At 31.4% G+C, this 23,837-nt stretch overlaps 1 protein-coding gene and 1 pseudogene across 1 annotated transcript; one reads left to right on the top strand and one right to left on the bottom strand.

Annotated features, from left to right (window-relative positions):
• Positions 1–10,935: 10,935 nt before the first annotated feature.
• On the bottom strand, positions 10,936–14,965 carry LOC130963289 (aspartic proteinase Asp1-like; annotated as a pseudogene).
• Positions 14,966–20,875: 5,910 nt separating this feature from the next.
• LOC130963288 (UPF0481 protein At3g47200-like) lies at positions 20,876–22,303 on the top strand. Its single transcript, XM_057889420.1, has one exon. The coding sequence runs from the start codon at positions 20,876–20,878 to the stop codon at positions 22,301–22,303; it is 1,428 nt and encodes a 475-aa protein (XP_057745403.1).
• Positions 22,304–23,837: the final 1,534 nt, after the last annotated feature.

Here is a 23,837-nt window from a genome sequence, read left to right as displayed (position 1 = left end):
TTTATTATTATTATTATTATTATTATTATTTACAATTAATTTGTTGTTTAATTTACTTTATCTAATAGAATCAATAAATCATATTATAAAAAGATAATAAAAATAATACAAAAAATTACAATTATAAAAGTGTATAATATCAAATAAATAATTAATAAAAAATAAAAATAATAAATAATAAAAAGAGAGAGTTCATGTAACAAAAATAATAAGAATTTCATAAATAATATAATAACATGTATAAAGGATAAAGTTGGTAAAAGGTAAATAAAGATAGAGTATTGATAGCTAGAAGCCCGTTGGTGAAACGCAGAAGCTCAAAATTGTAGCTTCTTGTAAACTATGGTTTTGAAAGTAAAATCACTTCTGCATTTATGAATAAAAAATTTGTCAAACCAAAAATTGAAACTTTTAAGAAGGCTAAACATGCTTCTTCTCTTATAACGCATTTGCCAAACACACCCTAAACAGTTAATAAAAGAACTCAAGAAGTATATATATAGCATCCATCCATTTCACTCCAATAATAAAGAAACAAATGAAATATGGGAAGAGTAATTGTTCTAGACCACCCACTAAACACGCTCGCCAGAAAAGAAGAAAGAAAAACAAACAACTTATTAACAATTAAAGAATAACTCAATATATAGAAGACAGAGGATATGAGAAACGAGGATATAGATCTGATCTATATATAATAGATGCTTTATTATTTATATAAGGTAGGTCCAGATCCGTGAAGATCTGCACGCTGTTTTGTTAGGAACTTATTGCTGATAGATTAATCATAGCATATGGCATGAGGGTTGGCAATAACACTAACAATCTGCATAACCCACTATTCATCGCATCGAGGGTGAGTTTACCGCAGCACCCACCCTGTTACGAGGGTTAGCAGTAACAGTAACGTCTTCTTTTACGGATGCAAATACAGCATCACCCACTTTGGTTTGAGGGTTAACAGTAACATCATCTCGCATCCAGGGTGAGTTTACCGCAGTACGCACTCTGTGGCTTCTTTATGTATATATATATAGGGAGACAGGGAGTTCTATGGTGATATTAGTTTTGTTGATTAAGGATAATATAAATTTGACTTATAAATAAGAAAATTAAATCTAAAATCAAAATAATTTTCTCTCTTATAATTTTTTATAATTATTTTTATCAAAATAATTTTTTATAATTATTTTTATAATTATAAAATATAATTTCAAAAGAATAACACTAAAATAATATTTTAATTATATTTATAATTATTATTTTATTATTATTTTTTTAAAAAAATAATTTTTTATAATATTATTTTTATTAAAATAATTTTTATAATTATTTTTATTATTATTATTTTTAATAATTTCTAAAAATAATACCAAAATTATTTTTTAATTATTTTTATTTTTAAAAAAATAATTTTTTATCATTTTTTTGTAATTTTAAAAACTAATACTAAAATGATATTCTTTCTCTTGGTGTTAGTTTAAAAATAATCATAAAAAATTATAAGAGAGAATATTATTTTGGTTTTAGTTTTTTAAATTTACAAAAAAAATTATAAAAAAATTATTTTGATAAAAAATAATAATAAAAATAAGTATAAAAATTTTTTTTAATATAAAAATAATTAAAAAATAATTTTAGTATTATTTTTAAAAATTATTGAAAATAATAATAATAAGAAATAATTAAAAAATAATTATAAATATAATTAAAAATTATTTTAATGTTATTTTTTTAAAAATATTTTTTATAATTATAAAAATAATTATAAGAAATTATACAAAAAAAATTATTTTAATTTTAGATTTATATATATACTCCAACTCCAATATTATAAAAAGAAGACTAAAGACAAATTCAGCATTCTTGCGTCACCAACTCTATTCTATCTTTTCACGTCATGATTAGTCGCTAAAACTAATGTTATCATAGAACTTTTCCATATATATACATATAAAGAAGACTAAAGACAAATTCAACATTCTTGCGTCACCAACTCTCTTCTACCTTTTCACGTCATGATTTCATATTTTAATTGCAAATATATGTAACTTCCTTGGAATCACATGGAAATAAAATCGGTAAGGTTGACAAAACTGGCTAGCCTCGTCCCGCCATCTATACGTAACTTCCGTCAATGCTTTGTATGTTGTATATGTAACAAGGATGTGAACAAAATTTATTATTTTCATTCATCATTTAATTTTGAGCATAGTTTTTACTTTAAAAGAAATTTTAAAAAAGAAATAAGTAAAAAAATATAAGATAAAATATCATATATAACTCAAAATCTTAAAACATTAAACTAATAGATTTTTCATATTTCAAACTACTTAGCATTTAACTAACACTCTATATTCTAAGTATTAAATTTTAAATTTTAAATATTAAATTTTAAATTTAATAATATAAAAATATTGATCTTCTATATTATTATTATTATTATTATTATTATTATTATTATTATTATTATTTTATAGTCATGCTACACATTCATATAATTTTTTATCAAAGTTCATCCAAATTGGTCTAATATAAAAAAAATTCAATATCATTAAATGAGCGTGTATTACACGCGCCCAGAGCACCGAAAACGTTAACATATTCATTCGCGCCTTGAATATGAAACAACATTCCTTCTTCAACATTGAAACCGCTATTGGAGAACTTCGAATCTCCCTCAAAATCTCTCAAACTTCACTCGTGTTCTCTGCGAAAACCGTTACTGGAAAAGAATCGCGAGAAGATTTCGAAAAGAAGAAAAAAACGAGGAAAACAAGAACAGAGACTGCAAAAGGTATGATAAAAACTACTGTTCATTTAAAATCTTGCAATCTCGCATTTCTCCTAGTTGCATTTTAGGTTTACTGAATTGAGTTAATTTGTTTAGTAGATTGACTTAATCTGATTCCATTTTTTGGCGTAACTAGGGCATAGGAATGGAAATGTGTTCTTACTTTCTTTTTGTTCAGTGGAGTTGCTCATTTTTATTCATTTGATTGTTAGTGTGTTTAGTTGAGTCCTTTCGCATGCAGAAATGATTTACTTGATGATTGAATGTTTATCACGTTTTATTCAGCACATAATTGATGTTCGGTTCACTGGTGTTTGTCATTTAATTTGATTCACCTAATTGTTAGTGTGTTCAATTGAGTTCTTTTGCATGCAGAAATATTCTTCTTGCTGATTGACTGATCATCAAGTTTTGTTCATAACATCAATGAAATTCAGTTCAGGGGAGTTAGTTATTTTGATTCATTCGATTCATTTGATTGTTAGTGTGTTTAGTTGAATCCTTTTGCATGCAAAAATGATTTACTTGATGATTGAATGTTTATCACGTTTTATTCAGCACATGATTGGTGTTTGGTTTAGTGGTGTTGGTCATTTTGATTCACTTAATTGTTATGTGTTCAGTAGAGTTCTTTTGCATATAGAAAAATTTTTCTTGATGATTGAATGTTTATCACATTTTATTCAACACATGAATGGTGTTCGGTTCAGTTGGGTTGGCCATTTTGATTCACTTGATTAAAATATGCATGCTTGTGCTTATCGGTGTATTGAGTGAAGTATTGACCAAATTTTTTTGTCCTTACAGCAAAAATGAAGAAGATAATGGTGACAAAGAAGGAGAAGCCGCGCTATAACGTAAGCATATGTACATATTAAATATAGTTATCACCAAAATCAGAGACCAAATGATTCGAGCATCTGAAGCAATAAGACTCCCAAAGCCATCTGCTGTCTTCTCCAGCCCTTATTGTAAATTCACATCTGGGGATATAGATAGTAAATAGGATATACTTTGTTTGACTGATTGTAATTAATACTATTTTGTTTAACTTGTTTAAAAAAGCAAACACTGCTTCTTTCAATGTATATATGTGAATAATAATGTAAATGTTATTGGAAATCTAATGTTAATATATATATATATATATATATATATATATATCTGATTCAAGATGGATTAGTCCTTGTCCTGTCGGTCTGAGATGTTAATGTATATATTTGTTGGAACTGTCTGGCTGTTGTTTTGTTCCAGGTTCACAGTGAATGGAATCAGGGTATTTATCAAACATTAAGAGCCCCGAAAAAACAAATGAATTGAAATTAATATACTGGATAGATCGAAAAAGTTCATATATCAATTTAGCAGAGAGCTAAATTTTAAAAAAAATATTGCTATCAGTATTCAGTTTCAGAAATACCTAAACTCTTTGACATAACAGAATAAATTGACTATTCAATAAACAAAAAAGTGACTATTCAATAAAGAATTTCAGAAAGCTAATTTCAAACACAAAAAGAGCGACTATTCAATAAAGACTAACACAAAAAAGTGACTATTCAGAGTTAGAGATATCTTAGATTTCCACCTCCCCTCTCTGCTGCATATGATTAGTTGATTCTTAATTTCGTCTCCTTTCTGAGTCGTGTTCCTTATTTTGGTAGAAAAACCGGCAAGTTTCGAATAATTTTTGTAGAACTTTCCAACTTCTTCTAGTGTCTTGAAAGTCATCCCGACCTTTGGGACAAATTGTTCATCCACAACACATCTAGTCTACATAATGAACCGAACACGTTATTAAGGTGAAACAACTGTATAGTACTAAATGAACAGAATATTATCCATTATATAAAATCAAATTTAAAACAAACTTTCTGCATAATGAACCGAACACGTTATTAAGGTGAATCAACTGTAAAGTACTAAATGAACAAAATATTATCTATTATATAAAATCAAATTCAAAACACATGTGTCTACAATTTAGATATTATCAATTCAATTCAATTCAATTCAATTTAGAACACATGCGTACATTCAATTCAATTCAATTTAACAATTGCATTCCATTCAATTCGATTTAAAAAATTAAATAATCCAAACCTCGTCCGTTTGATTCATTTCAGAAGAAATAATCCAAAACACTCTCATTCAACTGATTTGAAGTTGAATCATTCATTATTTTGATATAATATTGAAATATGAAAACGAATAAGATAAATCTACAAAATCGAAGAAGAAAATGAAGAATAGGATCGGAAGAAGAAGGACGAGCAGCAAAGAAGAACAATGAGCAGAAGAGAAGAAATAAAAAAGAAGAAGAACGACGAGTAGCAGAAATTGCAAATCCGAAAATTACAATGCAACTCGTTAACATTTAAGAAGAGAAGAAGAAAAAGAATGTTTACGTAAATTTGTTATGTTGATAGGAGGGAGAGGGGAGCGCACGTGTATTTCATATAACCTGGGAGGAAGGGAGAGAGGCGTGTTAACAAAAAAAATACTTGGATGACTTGGTTAGATTTTTTATATAGATGTAGAATATTATTATTATTATTATTATTATTATTATTATTATTATTATTATTATTATTATTATTATTATTCAATCACGTGTGTGCTCCATGTTTTTGTTTTATGTAATAAGCTCTTTTATCTTTAGATAACCTAAGCAATTATAATAACACAAAAATGTCAAATATTTATCTTGCACTAAATATATGTTTTAGTAATGTCAAAATTTACTATACCTTAAAATTATTATATTAAATGGTACTAGACAACAATTTTTATAATAATATTATTGTTGAAGTTAAATTTTTTAATAATTTATAACAATAAAATAAAATCATTTTCTTATGTTATTATAAAAAAATAGTTTTATGATGGTTATTATAATTTTTTATTAAAAAATAATTTTCAAATGTTATCTTATTTTTATGGCTTGAGTAATATTTTTTATTTTGAAATTTATAAATTGTATGATTTAATTTTTGTTTCTAAAAATTAGAGGATCTGATTTGTAAATCGTCCTAAACTTTTAATTAAGCGCGTGCTTTTTCCCTTCTTTCACGCCCACTCTTTACTTCTTCATGTGGCATATCCTTCTTCCTCGCTCTTTTCCTTCTGTAATCTTCATTCCCACCTCATTGACTTCCTTTTTATTCATTCATGCATTTAACTTTCTCACTACTTCACATCACCCAAGATAGTTTCAAATGGAGGAATTAATATCAAAATCAAAGTCAATAAACCTCAAATGAAAATGACTCATAATAAACATGTGTTGGAATGAAACATTAATCAAATTCAGTTTTGTCAATTGCATATACCTTATGCATGTGATGGAATGTTTGACCATAATTTCATGTGAACTTTGAACATATCATTGAATAAGTTCGTAAAAGTATAGAAGCTTTCACTAAAGAAACAATTTTCTCATTAAATATAACAGAGAAAAAATTAAATGGCTTTCGGATATATTATTTCAGCAATGCCATATGTGATATGTCTAATAAATATTAGAGTAAATATTTTTTTGGTCCTCCCTTTTTTGTCTAACGTTTGAAAAATAACAAATAAATTCTTGTCTATCTCTTTTAATAGAAACTTCGACCCTTCCCTAACTCTCTCCCTTTAAACTCGACGGAAAGAATTGACGTATAACCGTGAAGTGGTGACTTGACTTAAACACATCATATGAATTGGTAAGGACCATTTAGCCCCTACTCAATCAGCAAAACAGCGTCGTTCTCAGCAAGGGAGAGACGCACGTTTTTTATGAGTCACCCCCTTCTCTCCTTTTTTCAACCCTAACTCAAGTAGCAACCATGAGTAATACAAAACAATCTTAACATCTCACACATGTCATGGTTGGAGGATGGTTAGAATGGGTTCAAGTAATGCTAGTAGAGATCGAAAAGAAGGTGAAGTTTCAACACCCTAAATGCAAGTGTGAAAGTTATGCAATTATACAAAGATCTGGAGCTGCCAAGAACTCAGACAGTACCTTCCTCGGTTGTTGCTACTATCGTGTAAGTATTCCTCCATGTTTGATTATCATATTCAATTTGCTTTTGTGCGTTAACAATGATCTTCATAATAACTGCAATTGCAGATAGAACAACCTTACTGCAACTATTTCATATGACTGGATGAGCTGATTTCTTGTCATTTTGTACATGAAAAAGATATTGACGTTGAAGGAAGAATGATGATGCTAAAGAACACATTGGAGCAATTGGAGCACAAGATTGATTTGGCAATTGGAGCAATTCCTCTCCTCTTTATAAATAAGTTTTTCCTTCAACTCAACTATCAATTTTTTGTTTTCAGCAAATTCTCCTTTTAAATCCACAGACTCATTTTTCTTCATCATCTTTTTGTGTTTGTTTTCTTGGCTCCGACTAATACTTGCCAAACACAAGCCGAGTACATGGTCAACATACATATAAACAAACACAAAAATAGTATATTCTTAAAAGTCAAAAACACAAATTCATGTGCATACCTGCATATATTGGTCGATGGTAATATCACCAGTATCATTGACCAACTTGACATCAGACGGTGATTGTAACACCTCATCAGTTACCACCATGAAAGAAAAGCTCCTATCCCAAACTAATGACCCATCACCCAACTCTTAAAAAGGGTGTCAGCTTTCCTTTTCTTGAAAAACCATAGGTTTTTTTTTGGAACAGGTTGATTCATCTCGCCTTCTCCATCTCCCTTGGATTAGACGAGGAACCTTCTTTATCCAAATTTTTACTTCTAAGACGAGCTCTTAAGGTCGTCGCAGTCATACCCGATACTTACCACCTACAATATACAAATAATCAATTATTCAAGCAACACCGAAACCATTTTTCATATAGAATACCTCATCAAATCTCTTACCCAAATATTTAACCATTGACTCTTTATCATTTTTCCATGAAAGTATTTCATAAATGGATATCAACTTACCATTCTTTATATGGCTCAACAAAAACTCTATTATACATACATTTTTGCTACTAATATCTTCAGGCCCTAACACATGTATCGGCTGTGAACACAATAAAGCAAAAATTCTTCCTCAAATGTTCATCCAAATAGAATGGAAATTCCTCATCAACATTCTTAATTTTTAGAAACAAATTCTTAAAAGGGAATTTATACAGTTTAAATTTTTTTAAATAAGGAAAACTGTTTAAGTTTACCCACACTCCTTTTCAAATTCTCTTTGCTTGAAATAAAGAAAAAAAACAGGCTCAATGAAGGTTTTATATCCAAAAACTCCATTAGTATTTCAAAGCATTTCAAAAATACCCATCCATTGGGATGGAGTTGAGATGGAGCACAGTTCAACTGTTTTAAAACAGAACACTCAAAATCTGTAAATGAAAGTTTTACTCACAACTCTTATAAAACACAACTATGCACGTAGAAAAACTCAATCTTTTCTTTTAAAAACACACGTTTTGCCTTCGTACATGACAACAAGACCACATGAATACTAGAACCCTTCCTGACTATTTTTTGTTTATCAATTTCACTCGCTCTCTTCATCAACAAACAAAGAGCCACGGATTTTTACATAATCCCCAACCCACTTATATGACCCATCATCCTTTTTCTACAACTCCGTCAATTTTTCAACATCCATTGTTTTCACAAATGTAGAATAAAAAGAAACAAAAAGGCACGTACTAACCCCTTTTGGTTATACTTTACTCCCTCGTGAAAACTGTTGAGTTAAAGTTCTTGCCTTTATGGAACACACTTGTGATTTCAAATTAAATAAATTGCACTAATTTATGAAACCGTTTGAAATCCCTCTAAACAATTTCAACCCTTCATTTTCTACCAACGGCTTACATACCATTGGAAAACTAACCGTGTCTAATCAATGCACAACCCCTTCATTAAATACCTTTTCATTTACTTCTATTTTATTTTATTTTATTTTTCTTTCTAACATATTTTAATAAAATATGTTAACTTGGCGCCTACACTTATAATATATATGTCAAATTATATATCGTTATTAAAAGCTCAACTTACTTTATTAAATTATCACTAGGCCCAATTTAGGAGTTATAATATGATCGTTATAAATCGATTATAAAAACTCAACATATACGTTCGGCTATTAAAATCCTAACAAAATCAGAACGTTATGATATACTTCTATACGTTACCACTATAATTCGGTAACAATAAAAAATAACCTCTGACTACTTACTCTCGTTATAAAAGAAAGTAATTAGAAGAAAGGTGGGCCATTCATGAATCCAAGAATTACTTGAAAATAGAGTTTATTTACATATTAACTTGAGCGTCGAAATATCTTTTTGTAAGTGCTTGCCTCCTTGTTCCCAAGGTGCCGAGGTATAACCCGTCTCGAAGGAAGGTTTGAAGAAAGTCGCCAAAGAACAAGCTATACCCCAGCCAACTCACACAAGAACAATATCTATATTATCTTGTACTCATTCTGATTTGAGCGTTGGAGTGCCTTTGCAGGTACTCACCACAGTTATTCTTGGAAGAATCGACGTACACTTTATTCCCTCCAAAGAGAAGTGAGTTCAAGCATCGAATAAAACGAGCTATATCTTAAAATCAACTATCCATTTAGAAACAAGATCCAAATTATTATGTCGATGCATGTTAAATCCCATAATATATATAACACATTAAAAAATTCATCACAAAACATACAAATATATATTAACATGTAAACTGATACTAATACTCAAAATTTTTAGAAATGTTGGGTAAACTATTACCAACTTAGGCTGTCTATTGTTTCCGCCTCTACTGGTGAAGAAAAAGTATAGAGATTTTGTCATGTAAGAAGAGAAAATGATAAATACTTACCTAATTTTTTATCCTGGAGATAAACAAATCTTTTCATTAAATTTAAACATAAATAAGTTCTTAACTTTTGTAAATAGGAGATATATAGATTCTTTCGTATTGAATGCATATCAACGTTAGAGAAATTTATGTGTCTCTTATTTATGAAGGGTAAAAATTTATTTATAATTTAATTTAGTGAAAAATTTATTTATCTTTATGATAAAAAAAAATTAGACATTTATTGTCTTTTTCTGGATTATTTTTTAGGAGATTGTTACGATTTTGAAAAGCACAAAAAATATAAACAACCCATTTTATATTTGATAAAAAAATGTTATATGTTTATATTTTTTAAAATTAAAAAATCTAAGATAACTTTATATATTAATAAATGTTTATATTTAATTTATTTGTATGTTTTATTATATTTATATTCTTTCTAATTATTTTAAATATAAAAAATAATTTTATCAAGTATAATTTTTGCAATTTGCATTTATTGAAAGTTACTTTTATTTTTATTATTAAGTATAATTACTATAATTTTTGAAAATTTATATATCTTTAAACAATAAAAAAATAAACTAATTTTGAAAATTCAAAATTTTATCTCCAAAATTTTAAAAAAGAAAAAGAATAATAATATTCTTTTATCTCCACAGTTTTTAATGATTTTAGAATCGTCCATATTCATAACCTTCACTACAAAAAATACTGTTAAAATCGACGAAAAAATCGACGGCTTGACAGTCGATAATATTGAAATCGACGGCGCAATATGTTGCTTTTAAGTTTGTTGATTTTTCAAAAATCTAATAAAATCGACAATCTTTTCGTCGATAATATGATGTTAAGATTTTTCTATATTTAATAAAAGCGACACACTTGCCGTCGACAATATTAAATAAAATCGACAAAACAACTGTCGATTTTGGATTGATTAAAAAGGACAAAGAAACCGTCAACAATATGATAAAAATACTGACAAGTTCTCTGCCTATTTTTTATTTTCTTTTATCTATTTTAAATTTAAAAAGTGACAATGTCGCCGTCGATTTTAATAGCTATTTTTTTATCATTTGAAAATAATAGATCATTAAATATTAAATAATGAGACAAATAAACTTTTAAATACCAAAATAAAATTTATAATAAACATTAGATAATGAATTTACATACTTATCAAAATAATAATAATAAATAATTCTCTAACTTAAAGATTTAAGATAAGATAAATAACTAAACTCCACTAATAATACAAAATATTCAAAATAAAGTAAATAATCTTACTCGTATTTATCTAAATAGTCCTCATCTGAGTCATAGAGATCATTAGAATTATCCCGAGTTAGATGAATAGAAGAAGTTAATATGTTGCAAGCAAGGGAGCTTGATGTTGATACATATAGTTCATAGTTACATACCCTGAGTCTCTTATCACCACCAATGATCCTTACACTAAGAATATGCTTATTGTCATCAAGGATCTCCAATCTCTCAGTGCTGGTAGTGGCAGGTAGCCCTGACTTAACATCAACTTCTCTTAGACTCCCAATCTCAAGGTTCTCTCTCACCACACACCTACTCACAAATGGCTTGTATTTCTGTGGCTCATCAAACCTCCTTACCAATGACCACACCTTTAAGACAACAAAAGTAACTAACACAATAAGTAACCAATTCCTCAATAAACCAATGCAAATACAAATACTCCTTTCATTCTATATTGATAAGTTGTTTTAGCTTTTCTGCTACTTTCACAAATTGATGTGGGGGTGGCATGAATCAGTTTAACATGAACAAACCTTTAGAAATTAAATAATTAACACAAGAATAGAAGTATAGAACAGAGGTAGTTTTATGCCTTGTATGTGATAATAGGATTAGGTCTAGATATATGGGATCGAACCTTTGACCATGAGTTTTGTTGGGCGTGGAACCATGCTCTGAAGGATATAAGTGGTTTTTTTGTGGTTTGGACTAGGATATATATACATATTTTTCAGTTTAAACCAACTGAACCTATCCAAGTTAAGAAATGGATGTATATGGCTGTGCCTAATGTTCAACCTCGGGAGTTGTGACTCAAAACCAGAAAACAAAAAATGAAGAGGAGACAGAGAGAGTTGAGAGAACAGAGAGTTTTAGGGAGAAGAGAAAGGTGAGATTTAGCAACAGCTTTACAATGGTGAACCACACATTTCAAAAGGGAGAAGTGTTGCTTATATAGTACCTTCAGCTAACTAACTTCACTTACTAACACTCTCTTGTAACTAAGTCAGGGTTTTCACCTTGCTATATCTTGTAACCAACTTAACTGTCATAACTAACGTGGTTGATCCTAGTTTACTTGCACAGTAAGAGAAGTCTACCCATACATACCTAATAAGAGTTGAAGATTAAAATTATCTTTTGGTTGCGGACAACCTTTGAATGGTTCACTTTATCAAAATACAATTTTGGCGATCAAAAATGCTTGTAATAAATTAACAAACAGAGCTCATTTGAGCTATAGAAGTACCTATTTAGGGGTAGATCATATATATGCAGTAAGTTAAGTATAAATACATAGATTAAGTATGCAAGTATGAAGTATGTCCATGAAATTGTTGAAATGGCTTATATGCAGGTTTAGGATTTAGAGTAAGGATAGTATTTAGCACCCAAACATGAATCAGTTTAACATGAATAGAACTCTCATTAAAAGATTTGGCTTAAATGAAACTAAAATAACATCAAATAGCATAAACACAACCATTATTCTTATCTTTTAAAATAATAAAAAATATATAAAAACTGAGATAAAAAAAAGAATGAAAATAGTAATAACCTTCATTACCTCCAATTAGATTTAGATCTCCCATCCCTACTTCAAATCCATTTAAGATTTCCAAGCAAACATTTCCCATGTTCTGTTAACAACAATTCATGAACATTAGCACAAGTGACATAATTAAACACAGAAGGAAGTCATTAGTTAGTTGTGGTGACTCACTGATATTATGAGGTGTGCCTCAGGAGGGATTTCAAACTGAGCTTTACTTCGGCCGCCGCCGGCAAAAGAAAGCGCCCTAGCCTTGAAGTATTTTCTGACCTCATGTATGCTTCTGAAAGGTCTTCTACCATGCTAACATTGAAGAAGAGTGTGATCATCATGTGCTTCTTTTAAAGGCTTCCCAGGTAACTCCTTATTTAACTATACAATTGAAATTCAACAAAAGAACCATGTTAATAAGTAAATAATCTTACATTATGAAATTGACACAATGTTAGTAGAAGTGCATAGTGGTAAATGTTTATTGATTTTCAGTTTTTCAACTGACCCAAGAAATTGCTGCTTGGTAAGTCATGGAGTTAAAGTAAGTGTAATAACTGCCAGTGTCAAAAATACCATGGAGATTTCCAATCCCAGTTCTCTTTCCTCCCAAAAGGAGTTCAGCTGGCCCAGCTGAGTAATGTTTGCTGATAAATTGCTTGATTTTATCTAAAATGGTAAGTACATTTTTTTACTTTTAGAACTAACAAAATATTTTTTAAGATAGAGTTTAATGACATCGTTTGATATATGTAACCGATCAAACTTAAAGGAATAAAGCTTTGTTATTGTGATTAGTGATTTAAAATTTTACTTGCATAATAAAAAGAGAATTAATCATTTTTTTATGATAAAAAGAATTTATCTAACATGTTAATATTATTATTAGTAGACATTAAATGGAAGATATGGTTTTGGTTGAGATTCGTCTTACTAATGTGTGGATGTCATAGGAGTCCAAGTGAGTCTAGAAGAGTCAAAAACATGACCAAAATAGATATAGCCTCCCCCTTGTGAACTCAAGCAGTGTCCAACTACATTTCTAACCAAACCCTGACTATTAAGCTGTGAAACCAAGCTTGATCTTCCCCTTCCAAGACCAAGCATTCCATCCAATGGATGGTATGAATGTTTTTGAAATAGCTGATCATATCCACATCCAAGTGCCATTCTAACTCTCAGTTGGATTCCATTTGTGAAGTTCAGAAGGTACACATCATTCACAAGAACACTAAGGGAAGAGTAATGATCTGCATACTCAACTTCATGGTAAAACTAGCAGAAAAGATTAAAATTCAAAAAGTAAATCAAAATAAACAGAGCAACTAATATTATGAGCAATATTCATGAAGATTAATTAAATAATACACAGTACTTTCTTTACTTACTTGAAATCTGTAACTGAATCTGAAGTTAGTATTATACCTTTTCCTAATACTAAGCAAGCAAGTGTTTTCCTTTCTTTCTTTTAAATTTTATTTTATCTAATCACATTGTAAAACTAATGTATCAAACTAGTTGAGCTGAAGTAATATGATGAATTGATTATGCTAATTAGGTTTAATGATGCAAATTTAGAATTTCATGATGAAAATAGTAGATACAAAAATAATATAATAATCAGAGAGAGACAGAAAGAAACTTACAAGAAGCTGCGACGGCGACATGCTCTGGCGGCAGGCTCACAACAACGGCGACCGGCAAAGACGTTGTAATCACGAGTCTGTGGAAGAAGAAGAACTTACATGCAGATTCACAAATCAGAGAGAGAGAGAGAGAGAGAGAGAGAGAGAGAGAGAGAGAGAGAGAGAGAGAGAGAGAGAGAGAGAGAGAGAGAGAGAGAGAGAGAGAGAATGGCGCGGCGGCGAGCTCGGCAAAGGAGAAGAAGAAGAAGAAGCTGCTCTCTCCGTGATGGTGACTCCGTCTCTGGTCTCTACTCTCAGGTGTTGGAGGAGAAGAAGAAGCCTCACTCTAAAATCTGATTCTCTAAAGGTTTGGGGTTAGATTTTGAGAAAATGAGTGAAACGAGTGATGCGAGAAGCAACGCGGGAGTGATTTTTTGTTGTTAAATATCGACGGCCTTCTCGTCGAATTTAGTTAAAATAAAAATCAACACTCTCTGCCTGTCTATTTTATATAATAAAGAAGTAAATACCAAATCGGTACCCGAAAGATTCTGACGCTGATAAAATGGTACCTGACTTTTGTTATTGACAAAATAGTCCCTAAAAAATTTTAAAATTTGACAAGCGTGTCCCCGAACTCGCCGGAGTAAATATCCGGCAAACAAAATGCTGACATGGCCACCGTATTTTGGTGACATGGCAAACCACCCCCAAACTCTAATCCTCCCACCCCAGTGCAAACTCCCCCTCCATCTCCCTCCCCATCGCAGCCCTCCCCTACCCAACGCAACCCCCTCCTCCTCCATCCCCATCACAGCCCTCCAACGCACATTTCCCCCTTCCATTTCTCTCTCCATCGCAGCCCCCTTCCTTTTCCCTCCCCATTGCAGCCCCCTTCCCTCTCCCTCCAATCACAGATCATATAAAAGCACAGATAGAGGCATGCACAACAGAACACAATATCACAATTCAAATTACAATCTACCAATACCATTTATGTTTCTTTCCAAATGTATTACACTATGCCATCAATTACATTAAAAAAAATAAAGAAGAAAGAGAAAAAAATTCACCTACAAACCCCCTAAATTTCTTACCAAGATGATCATGTAAAGCACTCTTATCAATCCCTTGGTGATGGTAACTCTTGCAAACATAGTAAAAAACGTTTTGCGCCAACAATACCACCAAATTCACAATGTCCAACACACCCACAATAACCGTGAAAAACTGTAGAAACAAGTTCTGTGTATCAATTGCTATAATAAGCAAAACCAAGAAAATCACGAGGACAAAGTTACAGATGAACATCAAAAGCGTGACCCACAGGTAAGTGATGAACAAACGCTTGAAGATTTTGGGGATTGCAGAGATGGTGGAGGAAAAGGAGATAACTTTGTTGGTGTAGAGGGAAGCGATGGTAAAGACGGCGGCGGCGGTGGAGAGGAGAGAGAAGGCGAAGAGGAAGAAAAGGTAACAGAACTGGATTATGAGGAGTGGGTGTGTGAAGAGTGAGTGTGCAAGGATGGCGAATGAGAGAGAGAAAAGTAGGGTTGGGGTTATTATGAGGTAGAATGTTTTCGATGGTCTCTTTGGAATTGAGATGATTCTCTCAAGATTTCTGGGATGTTCAGGAATTGTAGCTTCTTTGGTGCTAGATCCATTATTCCTTCTTCTTCTTCTCAGATTCTCATTCTGTTCTTTTCTGATCTGAGAGAGAGAGAGAATCGAAAGTTTTGGTTTGTGGTTGCTTTGAAAGGATGGAATTTTGAGATATTAGATTTTTGTTCTTTTTCATTGCAGAAATGAGATGAGATGAGATGATATGAGAGGGAGGGAGAGGGAAGGGGCTGCAATGGGGAGGGAAAGGGAAAGGGGGCTACGATGAGGAAGGATTAGGGTTTAGGAGGTGGTTTGCCAGGTCACCATGGCCATGTCAGCATTGTATTTGCCGGAGATTTGCTCCGGCGAGTTCGGGGACACGCTTGTCAAATTTTAAAATCTGTTAGGGACTATTTTGTCAATAACAAAAGTCAGATATCATTTTGTCAGCGCTAGAATCTTTTGGGTACCGATTTGGTATTTACCTCTTAGCAGCCTTCCAGACCAACCCCTTAGTTTGCTTGTATTTAAAGTGCTTGATAAAACTTTTTCAGATGTGAAGCACATAATTTTTATGGTGCGCTTCTGGCATAACTTCATGCAAGGCATCAGCCAATTCTTTAAAAAAATACAAACAACACAAATGAATTTAAAACCAGCCAAGCTTACAGAATCATACAGTTGAAATTTTAGTAACTTTATACCTTTTGTTGATCCGATATAAAGTTCCATCCATGATCAATGACTGGTACAAGATCATCTTGTAAGATTGACAAAAATCATCTCCAGGAGTCAGTGTTCTCAAATTCAACCACAGCAAAGCCTATAACAAAAAATTGATTGTTTGCATCCTGTCCAACAGTAGATAGCAGATGTCCACTAAAGTATCCTTTAAGAAAACAACCATCCAATCTAATTAGAGGCCAACAACCCGCCTTAAAGCCCTTTTTACATGCGTCAAGAGATATGTATAGTCTATTAAAAAGTGGACGTCCTTCTAGTTGTAGAATTACATCAATCATTCCAGTAGAATCCGAATTGCTTCTATGAATTTCATGCATGTAGTCATGAAGCTTTCCATACTATTCTTGCTCATTTCCAATTGTTTCTTCTCTAGCAGCCTTCAGAGTTCTAGTAATCATCTTGTAGTTTATATGGACATTATAGTCCTGCTTTATATGCTCCAAGGCCTCCTTTGGTGTCATAAGTGGTTGGGTTAGTAGCCCCTCTTGACCAATTTGCTTGTTATCCAAGCTCTGTCTGTCATATTATTGCTCAAATTTCTTTAACCAGTTGTGCTTCCCATAGAGTGTCTTAATTTGATAGCAAAGACTCTGGTTGTTATAGGAACAAAACACAAGCCAGGGACAATCCTCCTTAGCACACCTAGCTCTAATTCTCTTAAGCTCAGTCTTTAAATATTGCAACTCCTTACCTTTAAAGACAAACTAGTTTTTCAATGCTTGCTTAAAACTGTGCTATAGTAGTAAACTAATGTCCTATCTAAAATTCAACCTCACCATATTCAGCTTTCTCATTAAAATCAGGATATCTTGGTCTATCCTCATCCTTTTCACTAGAAATGAGGGAGTTAAATGCCTTAGATTCATATTCATAAGGCTTGTCCATGCATGTCTGAGTCCACCTCCTCAATAACAGGCTCTAAAATGGCCCTATCCCTTACCTCTAGAGTTGGATCTATCTCACCTGGCCCATTACCTCTTTTGGTATTAAGTCCACTCCTTGGTCCATTACATCTTCCTTCTTGAGATAAGATATATTTTCTAACTCTTTCAACATATCTTTTTGCTTTCTTCTTCTTGGTCCTAGGAGATAAGTCCTTATCATCAATTCCACCATGTGGCACATTAGTATTCTTTTTAAGAGTATTTAATTTTTCATCTCTCTCCTTCTTAGTAGACTTGCGTTTGGAACTCAGCCCACCCTTGTTATTCTTCCTCACACGCTTCTTCTTGGCCGCCTTACTTTCTTCACCACTACTACTGCTAATAGATTCGAATCTGGGTGGGGGGATTTGTGAGGCTCATCTTCAGTGGTCTCATATCCATTGTCAGAAGAAGAAGAGTCAACTCCAACAACTTCATCCACTGTTCTCTCTTCTGGAATTACATCCAACTGGCTAACATTGTGTTCAAAATAGATGACCAACAAATCAGACTCCACATCCTCCGTCTTTTTGTCACACATCTCGTTAATCTCCTTATTCCCCTTAAGAACATGCAATCCAAACTCTAAGTCAGAGGCAGTACCATCATACCAATAAATCTCTTTGTAACTTGTATATCCTATACCTTTAAATATTTTCACCAAGTCCTTGAAATTAACATAATTTATATCTAACGGAGAAAATGTCTCAACTTGTCTATCAAAATAGTACAATACTCCATTGGAATCCCTTTCGAACCAACCCCCACGATGAAAAACAGAGACAATTTCATATGACATCTGCTAAAAAAAAATGTGCAACACTTTTGATTAAATAACTACTCTAATCATCCACACTAATCATAACCAAACTATTTTTACTTGATCAGATAGTGAATAAGGGTAGAAAAATAAGATTAAAAAGTTTTATATACAAAATACAACCAACTCAAAAAGATGCCAACGAACTAAACGACACTAATAGTAGCATCATCGTCAATGGCTCCGCCAACAACGCCCTTGCTGCCTCCTCGCTAGAAGTCTCCGTTAGCTTGCCTTAGAGAGAAACATTTCGCTTTCTTAGGATTAAGGTGTAATTTTGTGTGTCTAGTGAGGGTGATTTCGCTACTGAAGATACATGTAAGGGGGAGAGGGAGAGACTCATCAAAAACGCACATCTTTCCCTTGTTGAGAACGACGCCGTTTTACTGACTGAGCAGGGACTAAATGGTCCTAACTAAGTCAGATGATGTGTCCATGCCAAGTCACCACCTCACCGTTACACGTCACTTTTTTCCGTTGAGTTTAAACGGAGAGAGCCACGGAACTACGGAAGGGTCTAAGTGTCTAACGAAAGAGATAGAGAGGGGCTGATTTATCATTTTCCAAGCGTTACGGGGCGACTTGTCTATTTTCAAAAAGGATAGGGGTTGGAAAATGTATTTACTCTAAATATTATTATTTTGAGAAAATTACACTCCCCTCCCCTGCGAGATGCTAAAATGACACTCACCTCCCCTCTATTTTATAAATGTACATTCCCCTCCCTTCTAACTTTTAAAAAACCTCCTCTTTAATCCATTTTAAACTTTTTGTGTTAACTAATGTTAACTTTATCCAAAAAAATAAATTATTTTTTTAAAAAATATCTATTAATAAAAAATTTATTTTTTATCATTAAATTTTGCTTACCAAAATATCCTTTAATAAATTATTCTTTTATTGATTAAATTGTATTTTTTAAAAAATTTAATAATTATATAATTTTTTTTAAATACCCTTCAATAATTTTTTTAATTATTAAATTATAATTTTACCAAAATTTTTGTTAACAATTTTTTTATATTTTACTATTAATTTTTTGATATCTATATATATTATTTTAACATTAAATAAAAAATTTTAGTAAGATTAATTTTCAATATCAATATATATTAATTATTATATATATCAATGGTGGTAAGATTTTTTTATTTAATGTTAAAATAATATATATTGATATCAAAAAATTAATAATAAAATATAAAAATAATTGTTAACAAAATTTTTGGTAAAATCACAATTTAATAATTAAAAAATTATTGAAGGATAGGTATCTTAGAAAAAAATAATTTAATTATTAATTTTTTAAAAATATTTTAATAAAAATATAATTTAATCAATAAAAAAATAATTTATTAAAAGGATATTTTGATAAGCAAGATTTAATGATAAAAAATAAAATTTTTGCTAATGGATATTTTTTCAAAAAATAATTTATTTTTTCTTAAAAAATGGATAAAGTTAATATTAGTTAACACAAAAAATTTAAAATGGATTAAAGAGGAGATTTTTTAAAAGTTAGAAGAGAAGAGAATATACAATTATAAAATAGAGAAGAGGGGAGTGTTATTTTAGCATCTCGCAGAGAAGGAGAGTGGAATTCTCTCTATTATTTTATATTAATATTTGATTAACAATAATTTACACTCATATTTATAAAAATTTGCACACATAACAATCATTATATGTTAAATAAAACATATAATATATAATCACTGTATGTTTTATTTAACATATTTTTTGCGATAATTATATATTTGTTATTATTATTACATGTTTAATAATAATTATATATCTTTTGTGACCATTAAAAAATATTTACTAACAATATGTGACAAAGCATAAAATTAATAATATCCAATTATCAATAAATATATTAATAATTATTTTTATTATCGTTAAAAATAAAATAAATAACTGCTAAAAATAATTTTTTTTAAGTAATAACATCCTGCAAGAGATTTGGCCACACGAACTTCTTCCGATCCACAAACTATTTCCTTTGCTTTCTCGATCAGTCTCTTCTTTCTCTTAGTTCTGGTTCACTTCTCTTCAACTCAAAACACTTAGTTCTGACACCTTTTCAGTACGGTATGTGCATTCATATTCTTTTATCTACAATTAAACTACAGTAGCTAATTTCTCATTATTAACTCATAGCTAGTTAGATATTTAATTTGATGAGACAAATAATTTTATTATAAGTATCATATTTTTTAAGGATAAAATTTTTAAAACATTTATAAATATGAAGTATCTCTCATCTCATAAATTAACTTTTAGAATTGGGTTACATCCACTTATTTAAAACAAGATACGAAGTGTTTATATTTTTTATTTTTTAATCCAAGTTGAAATGAAGAACTGAAAATAAAAGAACACTACTTCTGGTTATTTCTTGGTAATTTCCATCTTTCCCACAACTATACTTATAAAAGACCTAAGGACGAAGCAGAGCCCGAAAGCACAAGTGCACACAACTATATATATGCTTAATCATAGTTTGGCAATTGGCACAGCGTAATCAATTCAATTCTTTCTTTCCTGTTTTTTTTTTTTTTCAAGTCAACTCTTTGCTTTATCAGTTCTTTTTCCCGTTCGATCAATTCTTGGGTTTTAGTTCCAGACACCACATATATCGATCCCATGGTTCCCTTCTTTCCTTCTTTCCTGAGAAAAACACAACAGCAACAACAACAAATCAAGATGGAAAGTGACTATAGCTGGATGGTTCCAATTGAATTCATGGTGGGTTCTCTAGATCATGGAGAGGTTCAGGCATGCAGCATTTGTCGGATCCAAGACGAGCTTCGAGAACCGAAAAGGGACGCATACTTTCCAAAACTCGTTTCCGTGGGGCCATTGCATAGGGGAGCCACCAGGCAACTGGTAATGATGGAAGAACCCAAATGGCGTTACCTCAAAGACTTTCTTGAACGCCAAGGAAACCCCGAACAAAACGTGTCACTAGGTTCAAGGCTAAGAAACTGTGGCGCCGACATTCTAAATTTGGACACAGTGATCTGTGCAAGCTATGGTGGAGACTTGGAGCTAGAAACCCACGAGCTTTCCAAGATAATGATTGTAGACGGATGCTTCCTGCTGGAACTTCTCCTCCGGCTGGACGATTACATGAGTTTGCAGCCGGAGGAGAGGTACAGGAAGTATGCAAATGATCCATTCTTTGAGACGGAAAAGAAGGTGGCTTCAGTACTGAACGATATCACAATGATGGAGAATCAAATCCCGTTTGTGGTTCTCAAGAAGTTATTCAGAAAGGTGTACCGTGACGGCAGTGAGATGGAAAATGATCACCGAGTTGCCAATTTGGTAAGCAGAGCCTTCGGTTACCCGGCCGGCCCTTTGCAGAACAACTCAGGCACGGCACATATACTTCACTTGATGCACTCCTCCACCGTCGAACATGGCCAGCAAATCCAAATGGGAGCGAGACCAGCGTGTCAAGAACTAAAGCGGTGCGCTACAAGGCTTCTAGCGGCGGGAATATCAATTATACCGGCGGTTGGTAACTGTAACTGTAACTGTAACCGTAACGGTAGCTTTGTGGATAAGTTTGACTTTGACATAAGATTCAATACGAAAGACGCGGTATTGGAGATCCCGCCTCTGCGTATTAATAAGGAAAGTACTGAAGTGAGATGGCGAAATTTGATTGCTTGGGAGCAGAGTAGGATTCGAATAAGATGCAAGTACACTTCCTATGCCTTGTTCTTCCAAGGTTTGATTTGTTGTAAGCATGACATTGGATGGCTTGAGAAGAAGGGAGTGATAGTGAATGAGAGAAACATGAGCAAGGAAGAATTGTTGACAATGTTTCGGAGCATTTCCAAGGGAGCTGAGCACATGGATTCGAGTTATAGCGAGCTATGTGTAACCCTAAATGAACACAGGGTGAAACGAGTCACACAGGTGTTCCGAGGATTCACCACAATTACTTGCCACAATTGTAGGCGAATGTTTGAAGTTATCATGTTCTATTGGCGCAATTGGTACCATATTTTGATTAGTGAGCATATCCCTACGGTGTGGAAATTCATGGGAGTTGTGGCAGCTGTTGTGCTGCTTGTTCTTACCATCATGCAGACATATTATTCAGCTCGTTCCAGTGGCTAGCTACTTTCATATGAGAAATGCTTCTTAGCTTCAGCTATGTTATATTATTTTCGGTTTCAATTTCAATTTTACTTTTTCTAGGTTTTTTTAAGATAAAACTGAGGAGGAGTCCAATGGGAAGGCTATGCTTGTTGCTTGTTAAATATTGTTTTTTAAGTATTTGCAAACAATTATGTAGTTAGCTACAAGAACACTGGAATATTTCTTTTTTCATTCATAAAAATTCGACTTGGAAATAGATTTTTTTTTTCTTATTTAAGAGAATAAAGTGTAATTTTTTATTATTAATTTTATAAGTATAATAAAAAAAACATAAAAAAATATTAAAGAGTTAAAAATTATATTTTATTTTTTTAATTAAAAAAAATTAAAAAAATTCATTTCCCATACAATTTCAGAGTAAACCTCTTGGCTTTACTCGAACAAATGAAGTATTACACACGTCTTACAAAAGGTGAAAACTCAGGTGAAGTCGACTTCACGTGAAGTTGATACCTGAGAGTAGTTACATGTAACTACTCTCAGGTATCAACTTCACGTGAAGTCGACTTCACCTGAGTTTTCATCCTTACAAAAATAACTAAAAGAAAATAGAGCATAACTTTATCTTGGATTTAGCTAAATTTATTTTTATTAGGGTAAAGTACTAAATTGGTCCCCTAGGTTTGAGCGTAATTCTGTTTTGGTCCTTAAAGTTTAAAGTGTTCTATTTGAATCCAAAAAAGTTTCATTTAGCATCAATTTAGTCTCACAGTGAGGTCAAAATTAAATAATTAACAAAATGTCCTACATAACAACAGTACAAGAACAAAATCGATAATCTGAAGAACAAATACAAGCTCCAGAGACACAAAATCAACCATTGATACATCAATACATTTATTTATTATTTTTTTATAATATAAATAAAATATTTTTTATAAAACTAAAAAAAATGATAAATAAATGTATTGATGCATCAATGGTTGATTTTGTGCCTCTGGAGCTTGTACTTGTTCTCTAGATTATCGATTTTGTTATGTAGGACATTTTGTTAATTATTTAATTTTGACCTCACTATAAGACTAAATTGATGCTAAATGAAACTTTTTTGGATTCAGATAGAATACTTTAAACCTTAAAGATCAAAACAGAATTAAGCCCAAACCTAGAGACCAATTTAGTATTTTACCCTTTTTATTATTAATGGATCGTCATTCTAGAACCCGCCTATTTATATAAGTAGATATTTTGGATAAGTTTAGGGTGACTATGGGTGGCTCATAGTTGACAATCAAATAAAAAAAAAGGTGACATTTATCATAGTTTAAATCTGATTTTATAGGTTATCAAATTAAAATTGAATTGGTAATTGATCCAATAATTATGGTATTGAATCACGGAATTATTGCTTAAATCGTGGGGTCACAACTGATTGATTTGATATAATTATATAAATTTTTTTATTATTATAAGTATTTTTTATTTTGTTGTCATATTAAAATAATTATTATTTTTAAATTTTAATAATTTATTAATTAATTTATATTTATAT

Source organism: Arachis stenosperma, chromosome 2 (assembly GCF_014773155.1).
Source record: "Arachis stenosperma cultivar V10309 chromosome 2, arast.V10309.gnm1.PFL2, whole genome shotgun sequence".
In the NCBI taxonomy this organism is placed as follows: Eukaryota; Viridiplantae; Streptophyta; class Magnoliopsida; order Fabales; family Fabaceae; genus Arachis; species Arachis stenosperma.
This window is presented reverse-complemented; position numbering and strand designations above follow the sequence as displayed.